Source organism: Pristiophorus japonicus, chromosome 8 (assembly GCF_044704955.1).
Source record: "Pristiophorus japonicus isolate sPriJap1 chromosome 8, sPriJap1.hap1, whole genome shotgun sequence".
NCBI classification, from domain to species: domain Eukaryota; kingdom Metazoa; phylum Chordata; class Chondrichthyes; family Pristiophoridae; genus Pristiophorus; species Pristiophorus japonicus.
In genome coordinates, this window is record NC_091984.1 from 97,742,103 (window position 1) to 97,765,913 (window position 23,811).

The 23,811-nt window shown below is 44.7% G+C and overlaps 1 protein-coding gene across 5 annotated transcripts in view; it reads left to right on the forward strand.

Annotated features, from left to right (window-relative positions):
- Window positions 1–10,831: 10,831 nt before the first annotated feature.
- tprb (translocated promoter region b, nuclear basket protein) overlaps window positions 10,832–23,811 on the forward strand; it is a 140,864-nt gene continuing 127,884 nt past the window's right edge. For all 5 annotated transcript variants that reach the window (XM_070887144.1, XM_070887145.1, XM_070887147.1 and 2 more), the window contains exons 1-4: window positions 10,832–11,030; window positions 20,296–20,400; window positions 20,707–20,780; window positions 22,965–23,061. In XM_070887144.1, coding sequence (XP_070743245.1) covers window positions 10,877–11,030; window positions 20,296–20,400; window positions 20,707–20,780; window positions 22,965–23,061 — 430 coding nt within the window. In that variant the 5' untranslated portion in view covers window positions 10,832–10,876. The remainder of the gene's footprint in view (window positions 11,031–20,295; window positions 20,401–20,706; window positions 20,781–22,964; window positions 23,062–23,811) is intronic.

Below are 23,811 nucleotides of genomic sequence, written 5' to 3' on the forward strand. Positions count from 1 at the left end.
CACCACGTCCTGGCCCTCGGAGCGATTGCGCGTATAGAAACCTCGTCATGATGATGCTTTCCTTCAGTTTAAAGTGGTTCCGAACCAGCGTACACAATTCATCCTAAATCTTATCCGTGGGTCGAGTCGGTGAGAGTAGATTTTTGATAAGGCCATAAATTTTTGACCCACAAATGGTGCTTAATTGCATTGTCGGTTCCTTCCAATCAGTTGGCTACGAAGTACTGGTCGAGGCGATCAGTGAAATCCTCTCAGTCTTCCCCTTCCACAAATCTCTCCAAAATTCCAACAGACATGGTTGCATGAAAGTTCGTATTTTTAACCTCGTCACTAATTGTTAAGTATCGAATAACTCCACGAGGCTAAGTACGGTGAGCTAGTTCAAGCATGACCTTACTCTAGTTTATTTAATCTCAAAGTGAGGATTCAACATGGCTGCCAACATTATATACACGGCTTGCACTTGTCTGCCAGTGACCATGAGGACTCCGACAGTTACGCCCTCCGGTGGCAGGTAAAACCCAGTTGACATACATAATAACTTTAAAGTGGCACTAGACCGTAAAGCAATTGTCAGTTTAGTCACATCAGTAAACCTAACGAGAAGACACGTCTTTGCATACTGATACTTAATCAGTTGATATCAAGTGCAACAACAACTTGCATTTATATAGCGCCTTTAACATAGTAAAATGTCCCAAGGCACTTCACAGGAGTGTTATCAAATGAAATTTGACACCAAGCCACATAAGGAGATATTAATGAAGAGAGGTTGGTTTTAAGGAGTGTCTTAAAGCAGGAAAGAGAAGTAGAGGGGCGGAGATGTTTAGGGAGGGAATTCCAGAGCTTCGGGCCTCGGCAGCTGAAGTTCTGCAAAAGGAAAACATTTAGGTTGATTGACACAAAATGGTACGGAACAAAAGACAGACTTATATTTAAAAGTTTCTCTTAGTGGAATAGCAATAATACATAACAAGGGATTTGCAGGATCTTGCGGAGACATCATTGCTGGTATTTCTCCAGCGATTTGAGGTGTCTACTGTACATGGTTCATGTTTCTGAGCCATATGGGAGGGCAGGAATTACTACAGCCCTTTAGACCATGAGCTTGGTGGTAGATTTGAGGGCCTGGTCTTCGAACAGTCTTTTCTTCAGATGGCTAAAGGTTGCACTGATGCACTGGAGGCTGCGTTGAATCTCGTCGTCAATGTCTGCCCTTGTTGATAAGAGGCTCCCGAGGCATGGAAAGTGGTCCACGTTGTCCAGGGCTGCACCGTGGATCTTGATGACTGGGGGCAGTGCTGTGTGGCAAGGACAGGCTGGTGGAGGACCTTTGTCTTACAGATGTTTAGCGTGAGGCCCATGCTTTCGTGCGCCTCAGTAAATATGTTGACTATGTCCTGGAGTTCAGCCTCTATGTGTGCAGATGCAGGCGTCGTCCGCGTACTGTAGCTCGACGACAGAGGTTGGGGTGGTCTTGGACTTGGCCTGGAGATGGCGAAGGTTGATCAGGTTCCTACTGGTTCTGTAGTTTAGTTCCACTCTAGCGGGGAGCTTGTTGACTGTGAGGTGGAGCATGGCAGCGAGGAAGATTGAGAAAAGGGTTGGGGAAATGACGCAGCCCTGTTTGATCCCGGACATGGGTTGGGTCTGTAATGGATCCGTTGGTAAGGATCACGGCCTGCATGCGACTTCAGCACATAATAAAATCTAGACTGACACTCCAGTGCAATGCTGAGGGAATGCTGCACTGTCGGAGGTGCCGTCTTTTGGATGAGACGTTAAACCTGCCCTTGCAGGTGGACGTAAAAGATCCCGGCACTATTTTGAAGAAGAGCAGGGGAGTTATCCCCGGTATCCTGGCCAATATTTATCCCGACTATCTGTCCCACCTGTGACAGAGACTATGGTTCTCGTATTGGACTGTTCAGCCACCTAAGAACTGATTTTAAGAGTGGAAGCAAGTCTTCCTCGATTCCGAGGGATTACCTATGATCATTTATCCCTCAATCTACATAACAAAAAAAATTATCAGATCAACAGACTATCGGTAGGTAACCTTTATCATTGTTATTGCCAAATTAAGTTAATCTAAGGGTTAAGTCATGGCAGGAGAGCTCGGACACGTGTCATGCTCCTCCTGTGCTATGTGGGACCTCAGGACGCTTCCAGTGTCCTTGACGACTACATGTGCGGGAAGTGTACCCTGCTGCAGCTCTTGACAGACCGCATTGCGGGTGGATTCACTCTGGAGAATGCGCGATGCTGAGGGTGCCGTGAATAGCACGTTTAGTGAATTGGTCTTACCGCAGGTAAAGGTTACACAGACAGATAGAGAATGGATGACCAACAGGAAGAGCAGTGGAAGGAAGGTAGTGCAGAGGTCCCCTGCGGTCATCCCCCTCTAAAACAGATACACCGCTTTGGGTACTGTTGAGGGGGATGACTCATCAAGGGAGAGCAGCAGCAGCCAAGTTCATGGCACTGCGGGTGGCTCTGCTGCACAGGAGGGCAGGAAAAAGAGTGGGAGAACTATAGTGGTAGGGGATTCTATTGTAAGGGGAATAGATAGACGCTTCTGCAGCCGCAATCGAGACTCCAGGATGGTATGTTGCCTCCCTGGTGCAAGGGTCAGGGATGTCTCGGAGCGGTTGCAGGACATTTTGAAGGGGAAGGGTGAACAGCCAGTTGTCGTGATGTTTATAGGTACCAACGATGTAGGTAAAAAACGGGATGAGGTCCTACAAGCTGAACTTAGGTAGCAAGGAGTTAAATTAAAAAGTAGGCCCTCAAAGGTAGTAATCTTAGGATTGCTACCAGTGCCACGTGCTCGTCAGAGTAGGAATCGTAGGATAGCTCAGAAGAATATGTGGCTTGAGGAGTGGTGCAGAAGGGAGGGATTCAAATTCCTGGGACATTGGAACCAGTTCTGGGGGAGGTGGGACCAGTACAAAGCGGACGGTCTGCACCTGGGCAGGACTGGAACCAATGTCCTAGGGGGAGTGTTTGCTAATGCTGTTGGGGAGGGGTTAAACTAATATGGCACGGGAATAGGAACCTATGCAGGGAGACAGAGGGAAGTAGAATGGGGGCAGAAGCAAAAGATAGAAAGAAGAAAAGTAAAAGTGGAGGGCAGAGAAACCCAAGGCAAAAATCAAAAAGGGCCACATTGCAGCAAAATTCTAAAAGGGCAAAGTGTGTTAAAAAGACAAGCCTGAAGGCTCTGTGCCTCAATGCGAAGAGTATTCGTAACAAGGTGGATGAATTAACTGCACAGGCAGCAATTAATGAATATGATATAATTGGCTCTACGGAGACATGGCTCCAGGGTGACCAAGGCTGGGAACTCAACATCCAGGGGTATTCAACATTCAGGAAGGATAGACAGAAACGAAAAGGAGATGGTGTAGCATTGCTGGTTAAAGAGGAAATTAATGCAAAAGTAAGGAAGGACATGAGCTTGGATGATGTGAAATCTATATGGGTGGAGCTGCGGAATACCAAAGGGCAGAAAATGCTAATGAGAGTTGTGTACAGACCACCAAACAGTAGTAGTGAGGTTGGGGACAGCATCAAACAAGAAATTAGGGATGCGTGCAATAAAGAAAGGTACAGCAATTATCATGGGTGACTTTAATCTACATATAGATTGGGCTAACCAAACTGGTAGCAATACAGTGGAGGAGGATTTCCTGGAGTGTAATATAGTGACACAGTTAATTCAGAGACTAGGGTCCTGAACTTAAGGAAAGGTAACTTCGATGGTATGAGACGTGAATTGGCTAGAATAGACTGGCAAATGATACTTAAAGGGTTGATGATGAATAAGCAATGGCAAACATTTAAAGATCACATGGATGAACTTCAACAATTGTACATCCCTGTCTGGAGTAAAAATAAAACGGGAAAGGTGGCTCAATCGTGGCTAACAAGGGAAATTAAGGATAGTGTTAAATCCAAGGAGGAGGCATATAAATTGGCCAGAAAAAGCAGCAAACCTGAGGACTAGGAGAAATTTAGAATTCAGAAGAGGAGGACAAAGGGTTTAATTAGGAGGGAGAAAATAGCGTATGAGAGGAAGCTTGCTGGGAACATAAAAACTGACAGCAAAAGCTTCTATAGATATGTGAAAAGAAAAAGATTAATGAAGACAAACGTAGGTCCCTTGCAGTCAGATTCAGGTGAATTTATAATGGGGAACAAAGAAATGGCAGACCATTGAACAAATACTTTGGTTCTGTCTTCACTAAGGAAGACACAAGTAACCTTCCAGAAGTACTAGGGGACCGAGGGTCGAGTGAGAAGGAGGAACTGAAGGATATCCTGATTAGGCGGGAAATTGTGTTAGGGAGATTGATGAGATTGAAGGCCGATAAATCCCTGGGGCTTGATAGTTTGCATCCCAGAGTACTTAAGGAAGTGGCCCTAGAAATAGTGGATGCATTGGTGATCATTTTCCAGCAGTCTATCGACTCTGGATCAGTTCCTATGGTCTGGAGGATAGCTAATGTAACACCACTTTTTAAGAAAGGAGGGAGAGAGAAAATGGGTAATTATAGACCGGTTAGCCTGACATCAGTAGTGGGGAAAATGTTGGAATCAATTATTAAAGATGAAATAGCAGCGCATTTGGAAAGCAGTGACCGGATCGGTCCAAGTCAGCATGGATTTATGAAAGGGAAATCATGCTTGACAAATCTTCTAGAATTTTTTGAGGATGTAACTGGTAGAATGGACAAGGGAGAACCAGTGGATGTGGTGTATTTGGACTTTAAAAAGGCTTTTGACAAGGTCCCACACAAGAGATTGGTGTGCAAAATTAAAGCACATGGTATTGGGGGTAATGTACTGACGTGGATAGGGAACTGGTTGGCAGACAGTAAGCATAGAGTCGGGATAAACGAGTCCTTTTCAGAATGGCAGGCAGTGACTAGTGGGGTGCAACAGGGCTCAGTGCTGGGACCCCAGCTATTTACAATAAACATTAATGATTTGGATGAAGGAATTGAGTGTAATATCTCCAAGTTTGCAGATGACCCTAAGCTGGATGGCGGTGTGAGCTGTGAGGAGGATGCTAAGAGGCTGCAGGGTGACTTGGACAGGTTAAGTGAGTGGGCAAATGCATGGCAGATGAGGTATAATGTGAATAAATGTGAGGTTATCCACTTTGGGGGCAAAACACGAAGGCAGGATATTATCTGAATGGCGGTAGATTAGGAAAAGGGGAGGTGCAATGAGACCTGGGTGTCATGGTACATCAGTCATTGAAATTTGGCATGCAGGTACAGCAGGCAATGAAGAAGGCAAATAGTATGTTGGCCTTCATAGCTAGGGGTTTTGAGTATAGGAGTAGGGAGGTCTTATTGCAGTTGTACAGGGCCTTGGTGAGGCTTCACCTGGAATATTGTGTTCAGTTTTGGTCTCCTAATCTGAGGAAGGACGTTCTTGCTACTGAGGGAGTGCAGCGAAGGTTCACCAGACTGATTCCCGGGATGGCTGGACTGATATATGAGGAGAGACTGAGTCAACTGGGCCTTTATTCAATGGAGTTTAGAAGGATGAGAGTGGATCTCAGAAACATATAAAATTCTGACGGGTCTGGACAGGTTAGATGCAGGAAGACTGTTCCCGATGTTGGGGAAGTCCAGAAATAAGGGACACAGTCTTAGGATAAGGGGTAAGCCATTTAGGACTGAGATGAGGAGAAACGTCTTCACTCAGAGAGTTGTTAACCTGTGGGATTCCCTGCCGCAGAGAGTTGTTGATGCCAGTTCATTGGACATATTCAAGAGGGAGTTAGATATGGCCCGGCTAAAGGCATCGAGGGGTATGGAGAGAAAACAGGAAAGGGGTACTGAGGTGAATGATCAGCCATGATCTTATTGAATGGTGGTGCAGGCTCGAAGGGCCGAATGGCCTACTCCTGCACCTATTTTCTATTATCACAGTGCTGTTTTGTGGGCGATTGCTACGTGCAAATTGGCTGCCACATTTCCCACATTACAACAGTGACTGCACTCCAAAAGTACTTCAATAGCTGTAAAGCACTTTGAGACGTCCAATGGTTGTGAAAGGCACTATACAAATGCAAATCTTTCTTTACTTTCGCGCCCGGGTATCCATGGAGATGGAGCATGCGGTGTCCACCGACACATATGAGGCCTTCCGCGACTGGTAGGCACCGGAGGTTTAATGTCACTCTGACAGATTGGAGTGCATCCTCATCCCCAGGAATAGAATTTTAAATTAATTTGTGAAGTTTCCTTTCAACTTTTTTGGTAAGTTACAGTCTTTATTTGTTGTGCTCCTTTAAAAAGAAGGCACATGCTGATCTTTAAAAAGGCAATTGCCTGTAAGAAGAGTCAGCCTTTGGCTCAGCCCTCTGAGTCAGAGGGTTATGGAGTATAATCAAGGCTGTCAGAGGTGTCGACTTTCGGATGAAATGTTGAACATGCCCTCGCAGGAAGACATAAAAGATCACATGGCACTATTCTAAGAAAAGATGGGGAATTCTCCCCAGTGTCCTGGTTGATTTTATCCCTCAAACAACATTACCAAAACAAATTATCTGGTCATTATCACATTGCTGTTTGTGGGAGCTTGCTATGCACAAATTGGCTGCCACGTTTCACACATTGTAGCAGTGACTACACTTCAAAGGTAGTTCATTGGCTGTAAAGCACTTTGGGCATCCTGAGATAAAGAAAGACTTGCATTTATATAGCGTCTTTCACGACCACCGGACGTCTCAAAGTGCTTTACAGCCAATGAAGTACTTTTGGAATACAGTCACTGTTGTAATGAGGTAATGAAAGGCGCTATATAAATGCAAACTCTTTCTTTACTCTCTAATCCCACAGCATAATTTACATATTTAAGGATGATTGTAAAATTGTGGCCAGAGGCTCTACCATCTCCTCTCTGACTTCTTTCAAGAGACTTAGGTATATGCCATCAGCGTCTGGTGACTTTTCCACCCTAAGTTCTGCTAATTTTTCAGAACCAATTACTTTTCTCTCATCATTTTTTTAAGTTGTTCCATATCCTCCTCCAGTACAACTACTTTATCACTTCCATGTTCACTTGTTTAAAAAAAAAGTAAAATATATCTTTTCCTCCACAATCAGACTCCCTCCTTTATTCTTCAGTGGTTCTACCGTTTCTGTAATATGTTTATAAAAGCCCTCACTATTTCTTCTTATAGTATCTGCCAGTCTTTTTTTCCTATTTCCTTTTGTTAGAGAGTAGGTGTTATTATTTATAATATACTCCTCATATCAAAAGTTCTAAACATTGAATATCAAGTATCACAGATTTATTAAGAATATAGCACCTGTGATCGTACATAAACATACACGTAAAAGGTCATGTTTACAACCATACCGAATGGTTGGTTGGGGATTCAAACATTATGGGGCTGAATTTGCGGTTGGAGGCTTCCCACGGGCGGATACCTCCGACCAGCAAAAAATCTACTAACTATCTTCTGCTTCAGGATCCACGGAGACTATTGTGCTCCTGCGTCTCTATGCGTAGGCTTGCATAGAGCCCCATGTATCCCAGGGGCGCAACGGGTTCGCAAGCGCCCCTGGGATCACGTGGGCTGGTCCAACCAATCAAAGAAAGGAATCCCCATTCAAGCTTATGGGGATTCCATATGTACGGAATGCCTATAAGAATGAATGGGGATCACATAAAAAAATAGATCTAGTCATCAAACAAATAAAAAAAATTACAAATTTAAAAGTAATTAAAATGGCATTTAATTAAATATTTAAAACAAAAATGTAATTTTTTTGAAAAATGTACATATTTTAACAGGGCTAAAAATAAACATTGCACAGGGCTTTTTATAAATGATTGAAAACATTTCATTTTTATGTTTCTTTAAATTATTACGCCAAGTAAAAGCAGGCCTTATGCCTGCTTTTACTGGGCGTAATAACTTCATGGGCATTTGCTGGGCAGACGTGGTCAAATAGCTCAACTCTCCAGCTGTGGAGGTCCTTTTCCTGAGGATGTGTGTGATCTGTGAAGATGGCAAATTCCAGGTTTTAGCGCATGCACAGCGCATGCCTAAACCCGTAACTTGCGCAGCCCGTAGCGGCCACAAATTATGGCTGATCACAGTTCGGAGCTCAGTATTTTGCCTTTATGAATCCAAATACTCATTACAAACAGCCAATTTTTACACATTTCTCTTACTCCTTCCATGTGACAATCCATACAGTTCTGCATTACATATATGGAGAATTTTAGTGAGCTTGTCCCTTATTAATAACTTTGGTTTTAACAAGTTATTTTTCCCCAGACTGGGAATTTTTGTAATCTTATTGTTGATGATGATGATGACTGGAGTGTCAGCCTAGATTTTATTATGTGCTGAAGTCTCTGGAGGGGGACTTGAAACCACAACCCAACTGAGCCACAGCTGACACTGGAAAATAAGAAGGCAGTCGGGTCGAAAGATGAGTCAAAGGCTGACACTTATGTCAGCGTTCAATATTAGATTGATTAGGTCGTTGAAAGGATAAGGAAACAGGGTGGGTAAATGGGATTTAAACTATTTGCGAGCATGGTAGGTAAATACTAAAATAGATTGGTTGGGCCGAAAGGCCCGTTCCAGCTTCTATGTAAATGATATGGTTTTTCCAATCTGCCAGACATAGTAGGAGAGTTGCGGAGTTTTATGGGTTCCTAATAGAATTGGATACTAGACTGAGTGTTCAGAAGATCACGGGAGCTTATTGTCTTTTTCTGGACTACCCTCCTCAACCGTCTTCTCCCTGTGGCTGAGGATCTCCTCCCGGAGTCCCAGTCAGATACTATCATCATAGAAACATAGAAAATAGATGCAGGAGTAGGCCATTCGGCCCTTCTAGCCTGCACCACCATTCAATGAGTTCATGGCTGAACATGCAACTTCAGTACCCCATTCCTGCTTTCTCGCCATACCCCTTGATCCCCCTAGTAGTAAGGACTACATCTAACTCCTTTTTGAATATATTTAGTGAATTGGCCTCAACAACTTTCTGTGGTAGAGTTCACCACTCTCTGGGTGAAGAAGTTTCTCCTCATCTCGGTCCTAAATGGCTTACCCCTTATCCTTAGACTGTGACCCCTGGTTCTGGACTTCCCCAACATTGGGAACATTCTTCCTGCATCTAACCTGTCTAAACCCATCAGAATTTTAAACGTTTCTATGAGGTCCCCTCTCATTCTTCTGAACTCCAGTGAATACAAGCCCAGTTGATCCAGTCTTTCTTGATAGGTCAGTCCTGCCATCCCGGGAATCAGTCTGGTGAACCTTCGCTGCACTCCCTCAATAGCAAGAATGTTCTTCCTCAGGTTAGGAGACCAAAACTGTACACAATACTCCAGGTGTGGCCTCACCAAGGCCCTGTACAACTGTAGCAACACCTCCCTGCCCCTGTACTCAAATCCCCTCGCTATGAAGGCCAACATGCCATTTGCTTTCTTAACCGCCTGCTGTACCTGCATGCCAACCTTCAATGACTGATGTACCATGACACCCAGGTCTTGTTGCACCTCCCCTTTTCCTAATCTGTCACCATTCAGATAATAGTCTGTCTCTCTGTTTTTACCACCAAAGTGGATAACCTCACATTTATCCACATTATACTTCATCTGCCATGCATTTGCCCACTCACCTAACCTATCCAAGTCACTCTGCAGCCTCATAGCATCCTCCTCGCAGCTCACACTGCCACCCAACTTAGTGTCATCCGCAAATTTGGAGATACTACATTTAATCCCCTCGTCTAAATCATTAATGTACAGTGTAAACAGCTGGGGCCCCAGCACAGAACCTTGCGGTACCCCACTAGTCACTGCCTGCCATTCTGAAAAGTCCCCATTTACTCCTACTCTTTGCTCTTTGCTTCCTGTCTGACAACCAGTTCTCAATCCATGTCAGCACACTACCCCCAATCCCATGTGCTTTAACTTTGCACATTAATCTCTTGTGTGGGACCTTGTCGAAAGCCTTCTGAAAGTCCAAATATACCACATCAATTGGTTCTCCCTTGTCCACTCTACTGGAAACATCCTCAAAAAATTCCAGAAGATTTGTCAAGCATGATTTCCCTTTCACAAATCCATGCTGACAAGCACCTATCATGTCACCTCTTTCCAAATGCGCTGCTATGACATCCTTAATAATTGACATCCTTAATCATCATCATAGGCAGTCTCTCGGAATTGAGGAAGACTTGCTTCCACTCTAAAAATGAGTCCTTAGGTGGCTGAACAGTCCAATACGAGAACCACAGTCCCTGTCACAGGTGGGACAGATAGTCGTTGAGGGAAAGGGTGGGTGGGACTGATTTGCCGCACGCTGCCTGCGCTTGATTTCTGCATGCTCTCGGCGATGAGACTCGAGGTGCTCAGCGCCCCCCTGGATGCACTTCCTCCACTTGGGACTCCCTGGCTAAAGACCGCCTTAAGTGTCAGTGGGGATGTTGCACATTATCAGGGAGGCTTTGAGTGTGTCCTTGTAACGTTTCCTCTGTCCACCTTTGGCTCGTTTGCCGTGAAGGTGTTCCGAGTAGATGGATACTAGATTGAGTGTTGGAAGATCACAGGGGCTTATTGTCTTTTTCTGGACTTTTTGAGTTACCCGCGTTCTCTAGCGTGGATTGCGACAGTTGGGGGCGGGGGGGAAACAAAGGGCCCACGAGGCCTCTCGGAAATTGTAGTTTATTCTGTGTTTTAAGAAAGGAAACTAAACCGACACAGGACTATAACTCCCAGAGGGTGCTGCGCGGCTTGTGACGCATGCGTGTTACACATGCGCGTTTAACAAGCGCCTTGTTACGTCTGCAGACGGGCCGGAGTTGGGGGCGCAGACCGTAAGATGGCGGCGGCTGTGTTGCAGCTGTTGTTAGATCGCGCTGAATTTGCCAAACTCCCCAAAAGCATTGTGACCAAGCTTGAGAAACTCATCACCGACAAAGAATCGGATATAGATGTTCTCAAAAGCAAATATGAGCGTTTTAAAGTTGACAGTGGTAAGTAATGGGTGGAAGTGCATGTTTGCCAAGCCAGAACGAGTTAGGCCTCGAGTTGCCCTAAGTATCAGAAGACGTGCTTGTTTCGTTTCATCTATGCTCAGACTTTGCCCTTTTTCATTCATAAGTATCAGGATCAGGATTTTTAAAGAAGCACTATGTATTATGTTATTACATTTTTTTAAATTGTTATTTCAATTTGCCATTTGTATTCAGAATTATTTCAAATATTTTATCAGGGTTGTGTTATCCAAGTTAAGAATGCATTCACTCCTGTTCTTGTCGATTTGTATTGGCTCCCTAATCTCCAGCACAATTTAAAATTGTTCTCCTTTACAGCACTTTCCATGCTACCTCTGCAATCTCCAACAGATCTTTCCAGAATCAATCTTCTGCTCTTACTTTCGTTTACTGTGTGTTGTCGCACTGTGCTACCACTGATGGCAGTGTTCATCCACAATGCTAGTGTCCTTTGGGATTTGCCCCATAAACTTTCCTACCTCCTTGCCTATTTATGTACTTCTGAATGCCTCAACCCAGCATTGACTTTGCCTTTGATTGCTTATGATTTCTTTCTTGGACCCTGCCCAACATTCTCATCGCCTGTAAAATACATTTGAACAATTGTTCCTTTTAAAGTGAGCCATGTAAGCTGGTAAGTGAAGATGAAAGGGAGAATTGGTGCCTTTTTGTGTACCTTTTGACAGCTGGTGTAGCCTGAATGGATGTCTGTAAGCTGGTGACTTTTGTATCCAAAGCATTGGCTGTGGAAGATTTTGTAAGGGAAAAAATTTATTTATTGCAACATAAAATCTGACCTCATAAATTGATAGTTTTCTCAAGCCAGCTGCTATATCGAGCTAGATTATATCTTGTTCTGAACCAACTGCTGTATTTAGTATTGAGCGCACAAAAAATATGTACTGTTGGGGAATTGTTTGCTTATGTTTAGTTATTGTACATTTCCTACAGCCACTTTTGAAGTTTTATCTTTTCCTCTCTTTATACAAAGTTCTTTCCTGGACAATGATGCTGCCTTAAGCCAGTATCAATGTCTTGAGAGTTAATTTTGAAATGTGAGAGTATATTTTTTTTATTTGCATTTTCTAACTTAGCAGCATCTTGCCCTATGAAAATTCAGGTCATTTGAACTTTTTGATTACATTTTGTGTGATGCTAGCAGTAAGTGCTATGTAAACTAATTAAGAACCTTTTTTGAACAATGGCTAGGACTGTCTTAAGGTAGATCTTCCCATTAATCTTGCTTTTTATTACTGGCACATCAAATCTATATGGTACTGAGCGGCGAGCGGCCCCTGGAGCAGTGTGGTGGGCCCGACCTGCAAGATACCATCAGTGGCAGGTTGGGGCCATAAAAGAAGTGGCGAGGGGCCCCGGGATTAGTGTGGTACAGCGTGAGCTGGTGCAGGAGGGTGACTGCAGTGAAGAGGGACGTCATCAAGGTCCAGATCGGTGATTGGAGCGTGGGCAGGAGCGGTGAGGTCGGAGCGAAGGAGCGACGAGAGTTTGCAGAGCGATGTGATCGGGGCCCAGGAGAGGTGTGAGTTCGGGGCCAGAAGAGGTGAGGGCCCAGGGACAGTACGGGCCAGCCCACACAGCGATATGTGTGCGCACTAGGTCTGTGCAGCAGAGCAGGTCTCCAGTCGTCTTGGTTAATACTTGTCACTGGACCAAGACCTAGCTCTGTCAAGCTTGTGTGGTGGCTGGTGTGCAATGGTCACCACATGTTTTTTAAAAAAAAATCCATTAACTGGCATCTTCCACTCTTCAACATGTAGTTCAGGACCTGGAATATTAGGTCCTTCATTGAAACACTGGTGAACTTATCCTTTTTTGGCATGGAAGCAAGTCATCCTTGTATAGAGGGACTGCCTATGGTGATGACTCTCCTGCTCTCTCTACCCTCCAATATTCCTCCCATCATATATTTCCCTTCTGAATGAATTCATGGCTTTAATGATGGTTTGTGGCAGAGTTTTGTATAATCTTTAATTATAAATTTGCACCCTCTTACATTATTCCCTCAAATTAATGAAATCATATGTCACGACCATAACTTTTTATAATCTTGAAGACCTCTTGCAGACCTTCAGGGGGGAAAACTTCTCATCCTTGGTCACTTTCCAGTGAAGCTGCAATGCACTGTTACCATTGCTTTCATATTCACCCCATAATAAATAGGGTGGCTGAATTTATAGATTTGTTGCTTAAAGATTCACATTAATCATGTTCCACACTATTTATTTCTTTTTTGGTCAGTCATTCTTGCAGTTCCTGGGAATATAAAATGAGAAGCTGAAACTAGATTTGGAAGTTAGGTACCATATTGGTTAAGGTGCATGTTTGGCTCTCTTGAAGTTGCCGGTGTAACTTGCAGCAGTAGCTGAGCTGACACAGCATGCTAAGCAAAGTTTAATGGATTTTGGCACTTTTAAGCCAGCTAATATAATGTACATTGTGATCAGAGTAGGAGATGCCACAGCATCCTACCTCTACAGGAAAACAAAGATTTTTGATTTGTAATCAAAAATTATTTAAATGGTGAGAGACTACAAAATGCTGCGGTACAGAGGGATTTGGGGGTCCTAGTAGATGAAACACAAAAAGTTAGCATGCAGGTACAGCAAGTAATTAGGAAGGCAAATGGAATGTTGGCCTTTATTGCAAGAGGGATGGAGTATAAAAGCAGGGAAGTCCTGCTACAACTGTACAGGGTATTGAGACCACACCTTGGGTACTGTGTACAGTTTTGGTCTCCTTATTTCAGGAGGGGTATACTTGCTTTGGAGGCAGTTCAGAGAAGGTTCACTCGGTTGATTCCTGAGATGAAGGGGTTGTCTTATGAAGGCAAGTTGGGCCTATACTCATTGGAGTTTAGAAGAATGAGAGGCGATCTTATTGAAACGTATAAGACAATGAGGGGGCTCGACAAGGTAGATGTAGAGAGGATGTTTCCCCTCGGGGGAGGGGGGGAGGAATCTAGAACTAGGGGGCATAGTTTCAGAATAAGGGGTCGCCCATTAAAAACGGAGCTGAGGAGGAATTTCTTCTTTGAGGGTCATGAATCTTTGGAATTCTATGCCCCAGAGAGCTGCGGAGGCTGTGTCATTTAATATACTTGAGGTGGAGATCGACAGATTTTTGAATAATAGGGGAGTACAGAGTTGTGTGGAGCGGGCAGGAAAGTGGAGTTGAGGCGAAGATCAGATCAGTCATGATCTTATTGAATGGAAGAGCAGGATCGAGAGGCCAAATGGCCTACTCCTGCTCCTATTTCTTAGTTCTTATCATTTCCAAGGTGGATTGGCATCAGCCCTCATCATTTACAGTTTCATCAATGATTCATTCATTCATTTAGCACCTCTTTCAACAAACATTAATTATATTTTCTTGGGATGCTGAGTGTGTTTGTTGGGTTGAAGTATTTATAATTGGTTTATAACAATTATTGATTGAAAAATAAGTAGATTGGGGTTCATTTTGCAACTCGGTGCTATGCTACAGAAGATGAATGGAAACTTTAAGTAGGAAACTTTAATTGTTAAATACAGTGTTTGTATCTATTAAAAGGAAATGTCTTGCTTTTCAAAAATACCATCATTAACCCTTTACAATATGAAATCATTCTCCACATCAGACACAATCCTGATTTGATTCACCTTTGTTGCATTAATTTTAAATGCAAAATGCCGTAAGTGCGTATCATTCATATATATTTTTCTCAACCTTTTAAGTATATGCCTGGTTCAATGATACAGGCTCACCTCTGAATCAGACCCCTACTAGCTCAAGCATCCCTACAGGATGTGAGCACATAATTGAGGCTAACGTGTCACAACAGTAGTGAGTTAGTGCTACATTGTTGAGCTCATAACATTTAAACCAAGGTTTTTGCCTGGTCAGGTGGATGTATCGCGGATCCCATGGCACATTTTTGAACAGCAGGGAGTTCTCCAGTGTCAGGCTGGACATTCCTAGACCAACAGCATCATTGATCTCATTAGTGTTTTTGGGGCCTTGCAGTTCACAAATTGGCTACAATAGCTACTATGTTTGCTTGTGAAATAATTATTTGCCTGTGAAGCATTTTGGAATGTCCCGACGACATGAAAGGTTTTTGTTCATCAATCTAAAATTGCTTAATGGTGGAAATATATGTAATCCTGACATTTGTAAGTTACCAAATGGTTCTGTTCTCTCGGGTGAAGACATCCTATGAGGTGCTATATTTGAAACATTTTTTCCCACATTAATGGGTATGATAGTTGATACGTCCTTGCTATACAATATAAATGCACACGAGGCCCATGCTTGAGAGAAGGTCATTCAAGTGATGAAGGTGGGTGGAGCTTCCCCTTTTATACCTGAAGGTCCAGGTTAGGAGTGTCTCCCACCTAGTGGTCATTGTTCTCTCAGTGTACAACTTGGGTCAGATTATACATGGGTTACAATGCTGGTTGAATACATGACATCACCTCCTCTTCCCCCCCCCCCCCCCCCCCCCCCCACAAAGTCTTGTTGGGATCACAAGTTGAGTCTCTCTGGTGGTTTACGCTCTCTTGTAGAGTGCCTGAGTCGGGGCTCCGGTTGTTGGGCGCTGGCCTGAGTGTCTGCTGTTGCAGTGCCTCAGGCCTCTCCAGACTTCCCAGAGTGATTGGGCTCTCCTCCCTTTGGTTCCGGTGTGCGGTCACCTGTGGTGGAGTGAACTCTACATCGTGTTCTTCCTCTGCTTCTTCTATGGGGTTGTTGAACCTCCTTTTTGTTTGATCCACATGTTTGCGGCAGATTTGTCCATTGGTAAGTTTAACTACCAGAATCCCATTTCCCTCTTTGGCAATCACAGTGCCTGCGAGCCATTTGGGCCCTGCAGCGTAGTTGAGGACAAAAACAGGATCATTTACATCTATACATCGCGCCCTCACATTCCTGTCATGGTAGTCATATTGTGGCTGGTGCCTGCTCTCGACAATGTCTTTCATGGTCGGGTGTGTAAGGGATAGCCGGGTTTTGAGCGTCCTTTTCATTAGCAGCTCTGTGAGCGAGTGTGGTCGGGATCTCTAGGCCAACAGGAGGCGTGATAAGCGGCTTTGTAGGGAACCCCCTTGGATTCTGAGCATTCCCTGTTTGATTATCTGCACTGCTCGTTCTGCCTGGCTGTTTGAGGACGGCTTGAACGGTGCCGTTCTGACAATGTTAATTCCATTGCCTGCCATGAAGTCCTGGAATTCAGTGCTTGTGAAGCACGGGCCATTGTCGCTGACCAAAACGTGCGGTAGACCGTGGGCGGCGAACATTGCCCGTAGACTTTCTACCGTGGCAGAGGATGTGCTTGAATTTAAAATGTCACACTCGATCCACTTGGAGTAGGCGTCTACGACAACCCAAAAAAATTTTCCCATGAAAGGACCTGCGTAGTCCACATGGATGCGTGACCAAGGCTTTGCGTGCCAGGGGCTAAGGGGGGCTTCCCTGGGCGCATTGTCCAGCTGGGGGCACGTGTTGCACCTGCGAACACAAAGTTCCAGATCTGCGTCTATCCCTGGCCACCAAATGTGTGACCTGGCAATTGCCTTCATCATGACAATGCCCGGGTGCTCATTTTGGAGTTCTCTGATGAACACCTCTCTGCCCATCTGGGGCATGACTATGCGGTTTCCCCACAGTAGGCAATTGGCCTGAATCGAGAGTTCATCCCTGCGCCTGTGAAATGGTTTAAATTCCTCAGGGCATGCCCTGTACGTCGCTGCCCAGTCCCCATTCAGGACACATTTCTTGACTAGAGACAATAGCGGGTCTCTATTTGTCCAGACTTTAATCTGACGGGCTGTCATGGGTGAGCCTTCGCTTCCGAAAGCTTCAACAGCCATGACCATCTCAGCAGCATGCTCGGTAGCCCCCTCAGTGGTGGCTAGTTGGAGCCTGCTGAGTGCATCGGCGCAGTTTTCGGTGCCCGGTCTGTGCCGAATTGTATTGTCACAGGCGGCTAACGTGAGTGCCCACCTCTGTATGCGGGCCGATGCATTTGCATTTATGGCCTTGTTGTCGGCCAAAAGGGACATTAGGGGTTTGTGATCTGTCTCCAGCTCAAATTTCCTGCCAAACAGGTACTGGTGCATTTTCTTTACCGCATATACACATGCGCGCGCCTCCTTTTCTACCATCCCGTAACCCCTTTCTGCCTGGGATAGACTCCTGGAGGCATAAGCTACTGGCTGTAACTGACCCTTGACATTGATATGCTGTAACACACACCCGACACCATAGGACGACGCATCGCACATTAACACAAGTTTCTTACATGGGTCGTATAGTGTTAAGCGTGTTGGAACATAACAAATTGCGTGCTCGATTAAAAGCCCTTTCTTGGCTGTCCCCCCAGACCCATTCGCGACCTTTGCGTAGGAGCACGTGTAGCGGCTCTTAACAGCGCGCTCAATTTGGGAAGAAAGTTACCAAAATAGTCCAGGAGCCCCAGGAACGAACGCAGCTCCGTCGTGTTACGGGGTTTGGGTGCTCTCTGGATCACTTCTGTCTTGGATGCAGTAGGGCTGATCACGTCTGCTGCTACCCTCATCCCCAGGAATTCTACCTCTGGAGCTAGGAAGACGCACTTTGCCTTTTTCAGTCGCAGCCCTACCCGGGTCCAGTCTGCGTAGCACCTCCTCCAGGTTGTGGAGGTGTTCTTCAGTATCGTAACCCATGATGAGGATGTCGTCCTGAAAAACCACCATCCCTGGAATCAACTTGAGGAGGCTTTCCATATTTAGTTGGAAGATCGCGGCGGCCGAGCGAATCCCGAACGGACATCTGTTATACTCAAACAACCCCTTGTGTGTCGTGATGGTGGTCAGCTTTTTCGACTCACTCGCCAGCTCCTGGGTCATGTAAGCTGAGGTCAGGTCCAATTTTGAAAAAAATTTGCCACCGGATAGCGTCGCAAAGAGGTCCTCCGCTCTCGGTAGCGGGTACTGGTCTTGGAGTGACACCCGATTGATGGTGGCCTTGTAATCGCCACATATCCTGACCCGACCCCTCCGCCTTGAGCACCGGCACGATCGGGCTTGCCCAGTCACTGAATTCGACTGGCGAGATGATGCCTTCCCTCAACAGGCGGTCCAATTCGCCTTCTATCTTTTCCCGCATCCCGTACGGCACCGCTCTGGCCTTGTGGTGTACTGGCCTGGCGTCCGGGTTTATGTGAATCACTACCTTGGCCCCCATGAAAGTGCCGATGCCGGGTTGAAATAATTAGTCAAATTTGTCCAGGATCTGAGAGCATGATACTCTGCTCCACAGAGGAAATTGCGTTGACATCGCCCCATTTCCAGTTCATGACAGCAAGCCAACTCCTCCCCAGTAGTGCGGGACCGTCCCCTGGGACAATCCAGAGTGGCAACCTGTTCTCTGAATCTTTGTGGGTCACGACTACCGTGGCGCTGCCTAGCACCGGAATGATCTGCTTTGTGTAAGTCCGTAACTGTGCGTCAATCGGCGATAATTTTGGCCTCCTGGCCTTGGACGCCCACAACTTTTCGAACTGTTTGATACCCATCGGGGACTGGCTGGCCCCTGTGTCTAGCTCCATTGATACTGGGATGCAATTGAGGAGCACTTTCATTATTATCGGTGGCGTCCTGGTGTATGAACTGTTTACGTGCTCCACATGAACTCGCTGAAGTGAACTTCAGCTTCCAGCGATTTCCCCCCCCCCCCCCCAGCGTTCATTTCTGCAGGTATTTTGCTCATCTCTGCAAATTCCGGCTGAGCGTGTGCCTCCACTCCTCCAACATGAGCTGGTGTTGGAAACAAAAGGTCCCTTGCCAGTCGATCGTCCCTGACTGCCCCTGTGACTGTCCTTGAGTGCGCCATTAACAGGTGTTGATGGCCCCATTACTGGCCGCATTGTCCTTTGCAATGGCGTGAATCGCCGTTCAACTTGCCATTGTCTCTGTCGAACTCCCCCTCTGGACTCGACTACGTGTTGGGGCTACCTGTCTGCCTGGAGAACTGTGTGCTGCTTCGGCTCAGGCTCGAAGGGCCAAATTGCCTACTCCTGTACCTATTTTCTATGTTAACAATGTTGAATCTCTGTCCCAACCATTCCTTAACACAGTACCTCGTCTGTTCTGCTAGTGGCCATGCTCGCGTGGTTTAAACTCCAGTTTCTCGTCGCCAATAATATGTCCTTACTATACAGTATAAATGCACACAAGGCCCATACTGGAGAGAAGGTCACTCTGTGACCAGTAACCTTTTTTCCAGCACTGAAGTGGACAAGATGGGTGGAGCTTCCCCTTTTTACCTGAAAGTCCAGGTTAGGAGTGTCTCCCACCTAGTGGTCGTTGTTCTCAGTGTACAACTTAGGTCAGATTACACATGGCTTACAATGCTGGTTGAATACATGACCGTAGTGTTGTGGTTATGTTTCTTGACGAATAATCTAGAGAACACATTCATATCCTACTGTTGCAATGTGAGAATTAAAATTCAGTTTTTAAAAATAAATTAAAAAAAATCTCAAAACTGCTATTGGTCAAATTGACCATGAAGCTGTTGGGGTTTTGTAAAAATGTAACTGGCTCACTAATGTCCTTTTTCCAGAAAGAAATCTGCTGTCTTCGGCTCGAAGTGCTGAATGGCCTACTCCTGCGCCTATTTTCTATGTTTCTATGTCCTTGCCCAGTCCTCCAGGAACGTGGTTGACTTTTTAATTGCTGCCCTCTGAAATGACCTAGCTTCTTGGTTGTAACAAACTACTCAGCAGTTTAAGAAGCCCACCACCACCACCTTGGGGGAACTTGAGTATGTAATAAGTGCCGGCCTCACCAACGATGCCCACATACCAAGAATGAATTAATAAATGAAAGTAATTGTGACTGCTGGATTCTCCTCACAATCGACTGAATGAAAATAACTTCACTAGCTGCCTTTTAATAGTTCTTAGCTGGGCACCTTGTTTGTGTTTGATCATAATTTGGGAAATGGTTTGTTGTGACAAGTGGTTTATCTTAGATTTGTTTAAAAGTTAGCATTTTAACTGACTGGGACTTTTAATGGAAAATTGTGGTGCTCGGGCAGTAAATCATGTTACATGTGTTTTTAAAAAAAAAAACATTTGTTGCACCTCACGGAATCACTTGTTCTAACCCTAACTCGTCATCGAATAAAATATATAGATAATTAGTGACTGTAGACCATAACAGTTACAGAGAGTACAACTTAGACATTTTGTTTTATATTTCAGAGCAACAGTACTTTGAAGTGGAAAAGCGACTATCCCAGAGCCAGGAGAAGTTGGTATCAGAGACACAGGAATGTCAAAAGCTGCGTGAGGAACTTTCTACACTTGGTAAGTACTACTGCATATGTTAAAATTGTAAGATAACAATTTAATTTCTAAACTACAAGAAGGTGATGTAGTGATACTGGGTATGGTAAGGGTCGGTGCTTGAGAGATTAGTTTATGCCAACAGTGAAATGAATGAGTATCACTGTTTTTGAGTTTGTGGCCTGGTTCTGAGCTTGTGTAGTACTGTATTATCAAATTATTAAACTACCTGCAGGAGAGGCCGAATTGTTTTTCCAGTTATTTAAGGAATTTGTAATGAATGCAATGTATCAATTATTTGAGTAACTTTTTTTTTTCTCCTTGCAGATAAACAATTGAAAGAAACAAAGGAGAAAAATAAGGAGCTGGAATTTTCTAAGGAAAAACTGATGAGTGTAGAGGTATGTAATATACTAACAATCGCATCTCCCTTTCTCCTGGAATTTGTCTTTTTACCCACTCCTGATTGCCAGATAATAAGCACCAAGAGTGGATAAAATGGCATGTGACCACCAGGAGAACGGAAAGCAAGGATTGTTTGAAAAATCACTTAGTTTGCTGATCGATTTGTAGAAACTGGATCTAAGTTATGGAAGCAAGGTCTTTACAGGTTAGTCGCCATGAGTGTTTCAAAATTGAAGCCAATCTGGTCTCCACACCTTCCTATATTTTTAGTGCTTGTAAAATTCCAGGTGGGGCTTCCAGCTTTGACTGCAATTGGCGTTGTTTAAAAATAACTTGTATAATAGAAAACAACAGTGAATTGCTAAATTCTCTTGATTTCCCCGCCCCCCCCACCACCACCCAAAAAAATCTGTGCAAGTTAAGCATGTAACTAATTCTGCACATCTATTTATAACAAATGTAGCCGTGAAATTATAAGCACAATGCATCTAGGAAGATTGGAACGATACTTTTCAAGACTTTGGCTCCTGTTTTTGTATGTAAATCTTATGGCACCCTCAGTAAAAATGCAGTCTGATGGGATATTGAACCATATAAACTAGGTAAGCCAAACATTTGACCTCTGATCTCTTTTGCATTAACTGATCTCAATCAGGATAACCATCTGATGCACTATGATCACTTCTTATCCTCTGACAACAATTTATAGCACAAGTCCAAGATCCTGCTGCTGATCATTGTCTCGAAGTCCTTGCTGGATCATGTGCATGAGAGCCAGTGTGGCTTCAATTTTGATACTCCTGGACTAATGCCTTGTAACACTTGCTCTCTCACCTCAGATATGAAGAATGCCCACTTAATGGGCCCAAGTTTCCACAAGAAAAAAAACGGGCGCCCCTCCGAGCTGGGCGCCGTTTTTCGCGCCTAAAAAAAATCCTCGGTATTCTCCACCTACTTACAGGTCCTCTGGCCCTCGGCGCAGCCAGCACGAGCTGTGGGGGGGGGGCGGAGCCAGGTCCCCGCGCTGAAAACAGTGCCGGGACCTTTACACATGCGCGCTACAGTCGGCACGCAAGTGCAGTAGCTCCAGGTGCCGAACTGTGTGGGAGGGGCCCGAAGCACGCAGCCCCTAGCCCTGGCTGAATGGCCTCACTGGGGCTGCGTGAATAAGGCTCCTCCCATGGCCAGTTCCTGCTCCCCGCCGACAAGACCCCCCCCCCCCCCTGCCGACCAGACACCCGCTGCTCTCTTTCTCTCTCCCCCCCCCCCCCCCCCCCCCCCACTGAACCCGACTCCCGGATTGGATCCGAGCCAACCTGACCCCTCTCTCTCTCTCTCTCTCTCTCTCTCTCTCTCTCTCTCTCTCTCTCTCTCTCTCTCTCTCTCTCTCTCTCTCTCTCTCTCTCTCTCTCCTCTCCCCCCCCCCCCCCCCCCACTCAGCGACACGAATGGCTTTCTCCCCCCCCCCCCCCCCCCTCCCGCTCAGCGGCACTGCAGAATTCTCCCTGGCTGAAGCACTTTCACACAGGTAGGAAGATGGTTTATTTAATCTTTTCTTGGCTTATAAATGTTTATTCAATTGAATAATAGAATATTTGTAGAAGTATAAATAAGGATTTATTGTCGAATTTAATGAGTTCCCCTTCCCCCCCCCCCCCCCCCACCTCGTTCTGGACGCCTAATTTGTAACCTGCGCCTGATTTTTTAATGTGTAGAACAGGTTTTTTCAGTTCTACAAAAATCTTCACTGGCTCCATTCTACTTTAGTTTGGAGTACGTTTTCACTGTGGAAACTTTCAAATCAGGCGTCAGTGGCCGGACACGCCCCCTTTTGAAGAAAAAAATTCTGTTCTAAACTAGAACTGTTCTACCTGACTAGAACTGCAGAAAAGAAAATGTGGAGAATTGCGATTTCTAAAATAGTCCGTTCTCCACCAGTTGCTCCTAAAAATCAGGCGCGAATCATGTGGAAACTTGGGCCCAATGAGACTGTGTGTTAACAGTACTTGTCGGAACCATATTCCAGCATTAGTCACTGCCTTGACAGGAGAACAAATTGGTGGAGGAGGAGAGACTTGTCTTCAACTAGTGCTAGTGTTGGAAAATGCTGTGTACTGTTCAAATTACTGAAATTGGTGTATTTCAAGGAATGCTGATTTAATTTTTTAATTTTAAAACAGAGCCAACTTTCTCACACAAAAAATGAATTGGATAATGAAAAACGAGAACTGGTGAGAACGCTTGAGCGTAGATCGCAGGAACTGGAACACTTGAATGGTACATTGAGGAACTTCAGTTGAAGTTTGGTTTGACTTTTTTAAAGCTGAAATTACAGCTGTATTTTTGGACAGATCTGTAATCTATATATTAACTTTTTTTCCAAGAAGCTTTAATGTATCAATAATAACCAATGTTAAAACAACATCATTAAGCTCATAAATGCACTTCTGTACATAGTCACTCTTCAATTAACTAACGTTTTTTTTCCTACCTGAAATGTCATATGTATCTATTTCCTCTTTAAAGCTAGAATCCTTTTTAAATTGAGTCAGAAAACAGAAATGTAATCGATAACCAACAGTTCCTTCAGTGTATCGGAGACCATTTTTCCCAGTGGGTGTATGGGAGAGTCTGGATATGTAAAATGAAGTTGGACCACTGACTGAAACAAGTATAAAGTTTGAACAAATTGCATAATCAAAGGAACAGATCAAACTCACCTGATTTTAGGGTGCAAGAAATGTAAATTGCAGCAATGCAGCCATATATAGCTTAGACAACTTAGCTTGGGAGTGATGCAGAGGTTATAACATGAGATGTTCCTTTCCTATGAATCTTGATCAATAGACAAAGCTAGAAAACAATTTGAACAAATTGTATTGTGTGGTATGTAAACTGGAGAAATATCTCCACCAGTGATATCCAGCTATGGAGAGTTATGTAATGTTGCACTTTTTTTTTTAAGGAGTCTTCCCATTCCTCATCATTCTCTCTTTCTTTCTCTTTCCTTCCCCCCCCCCCTGAATA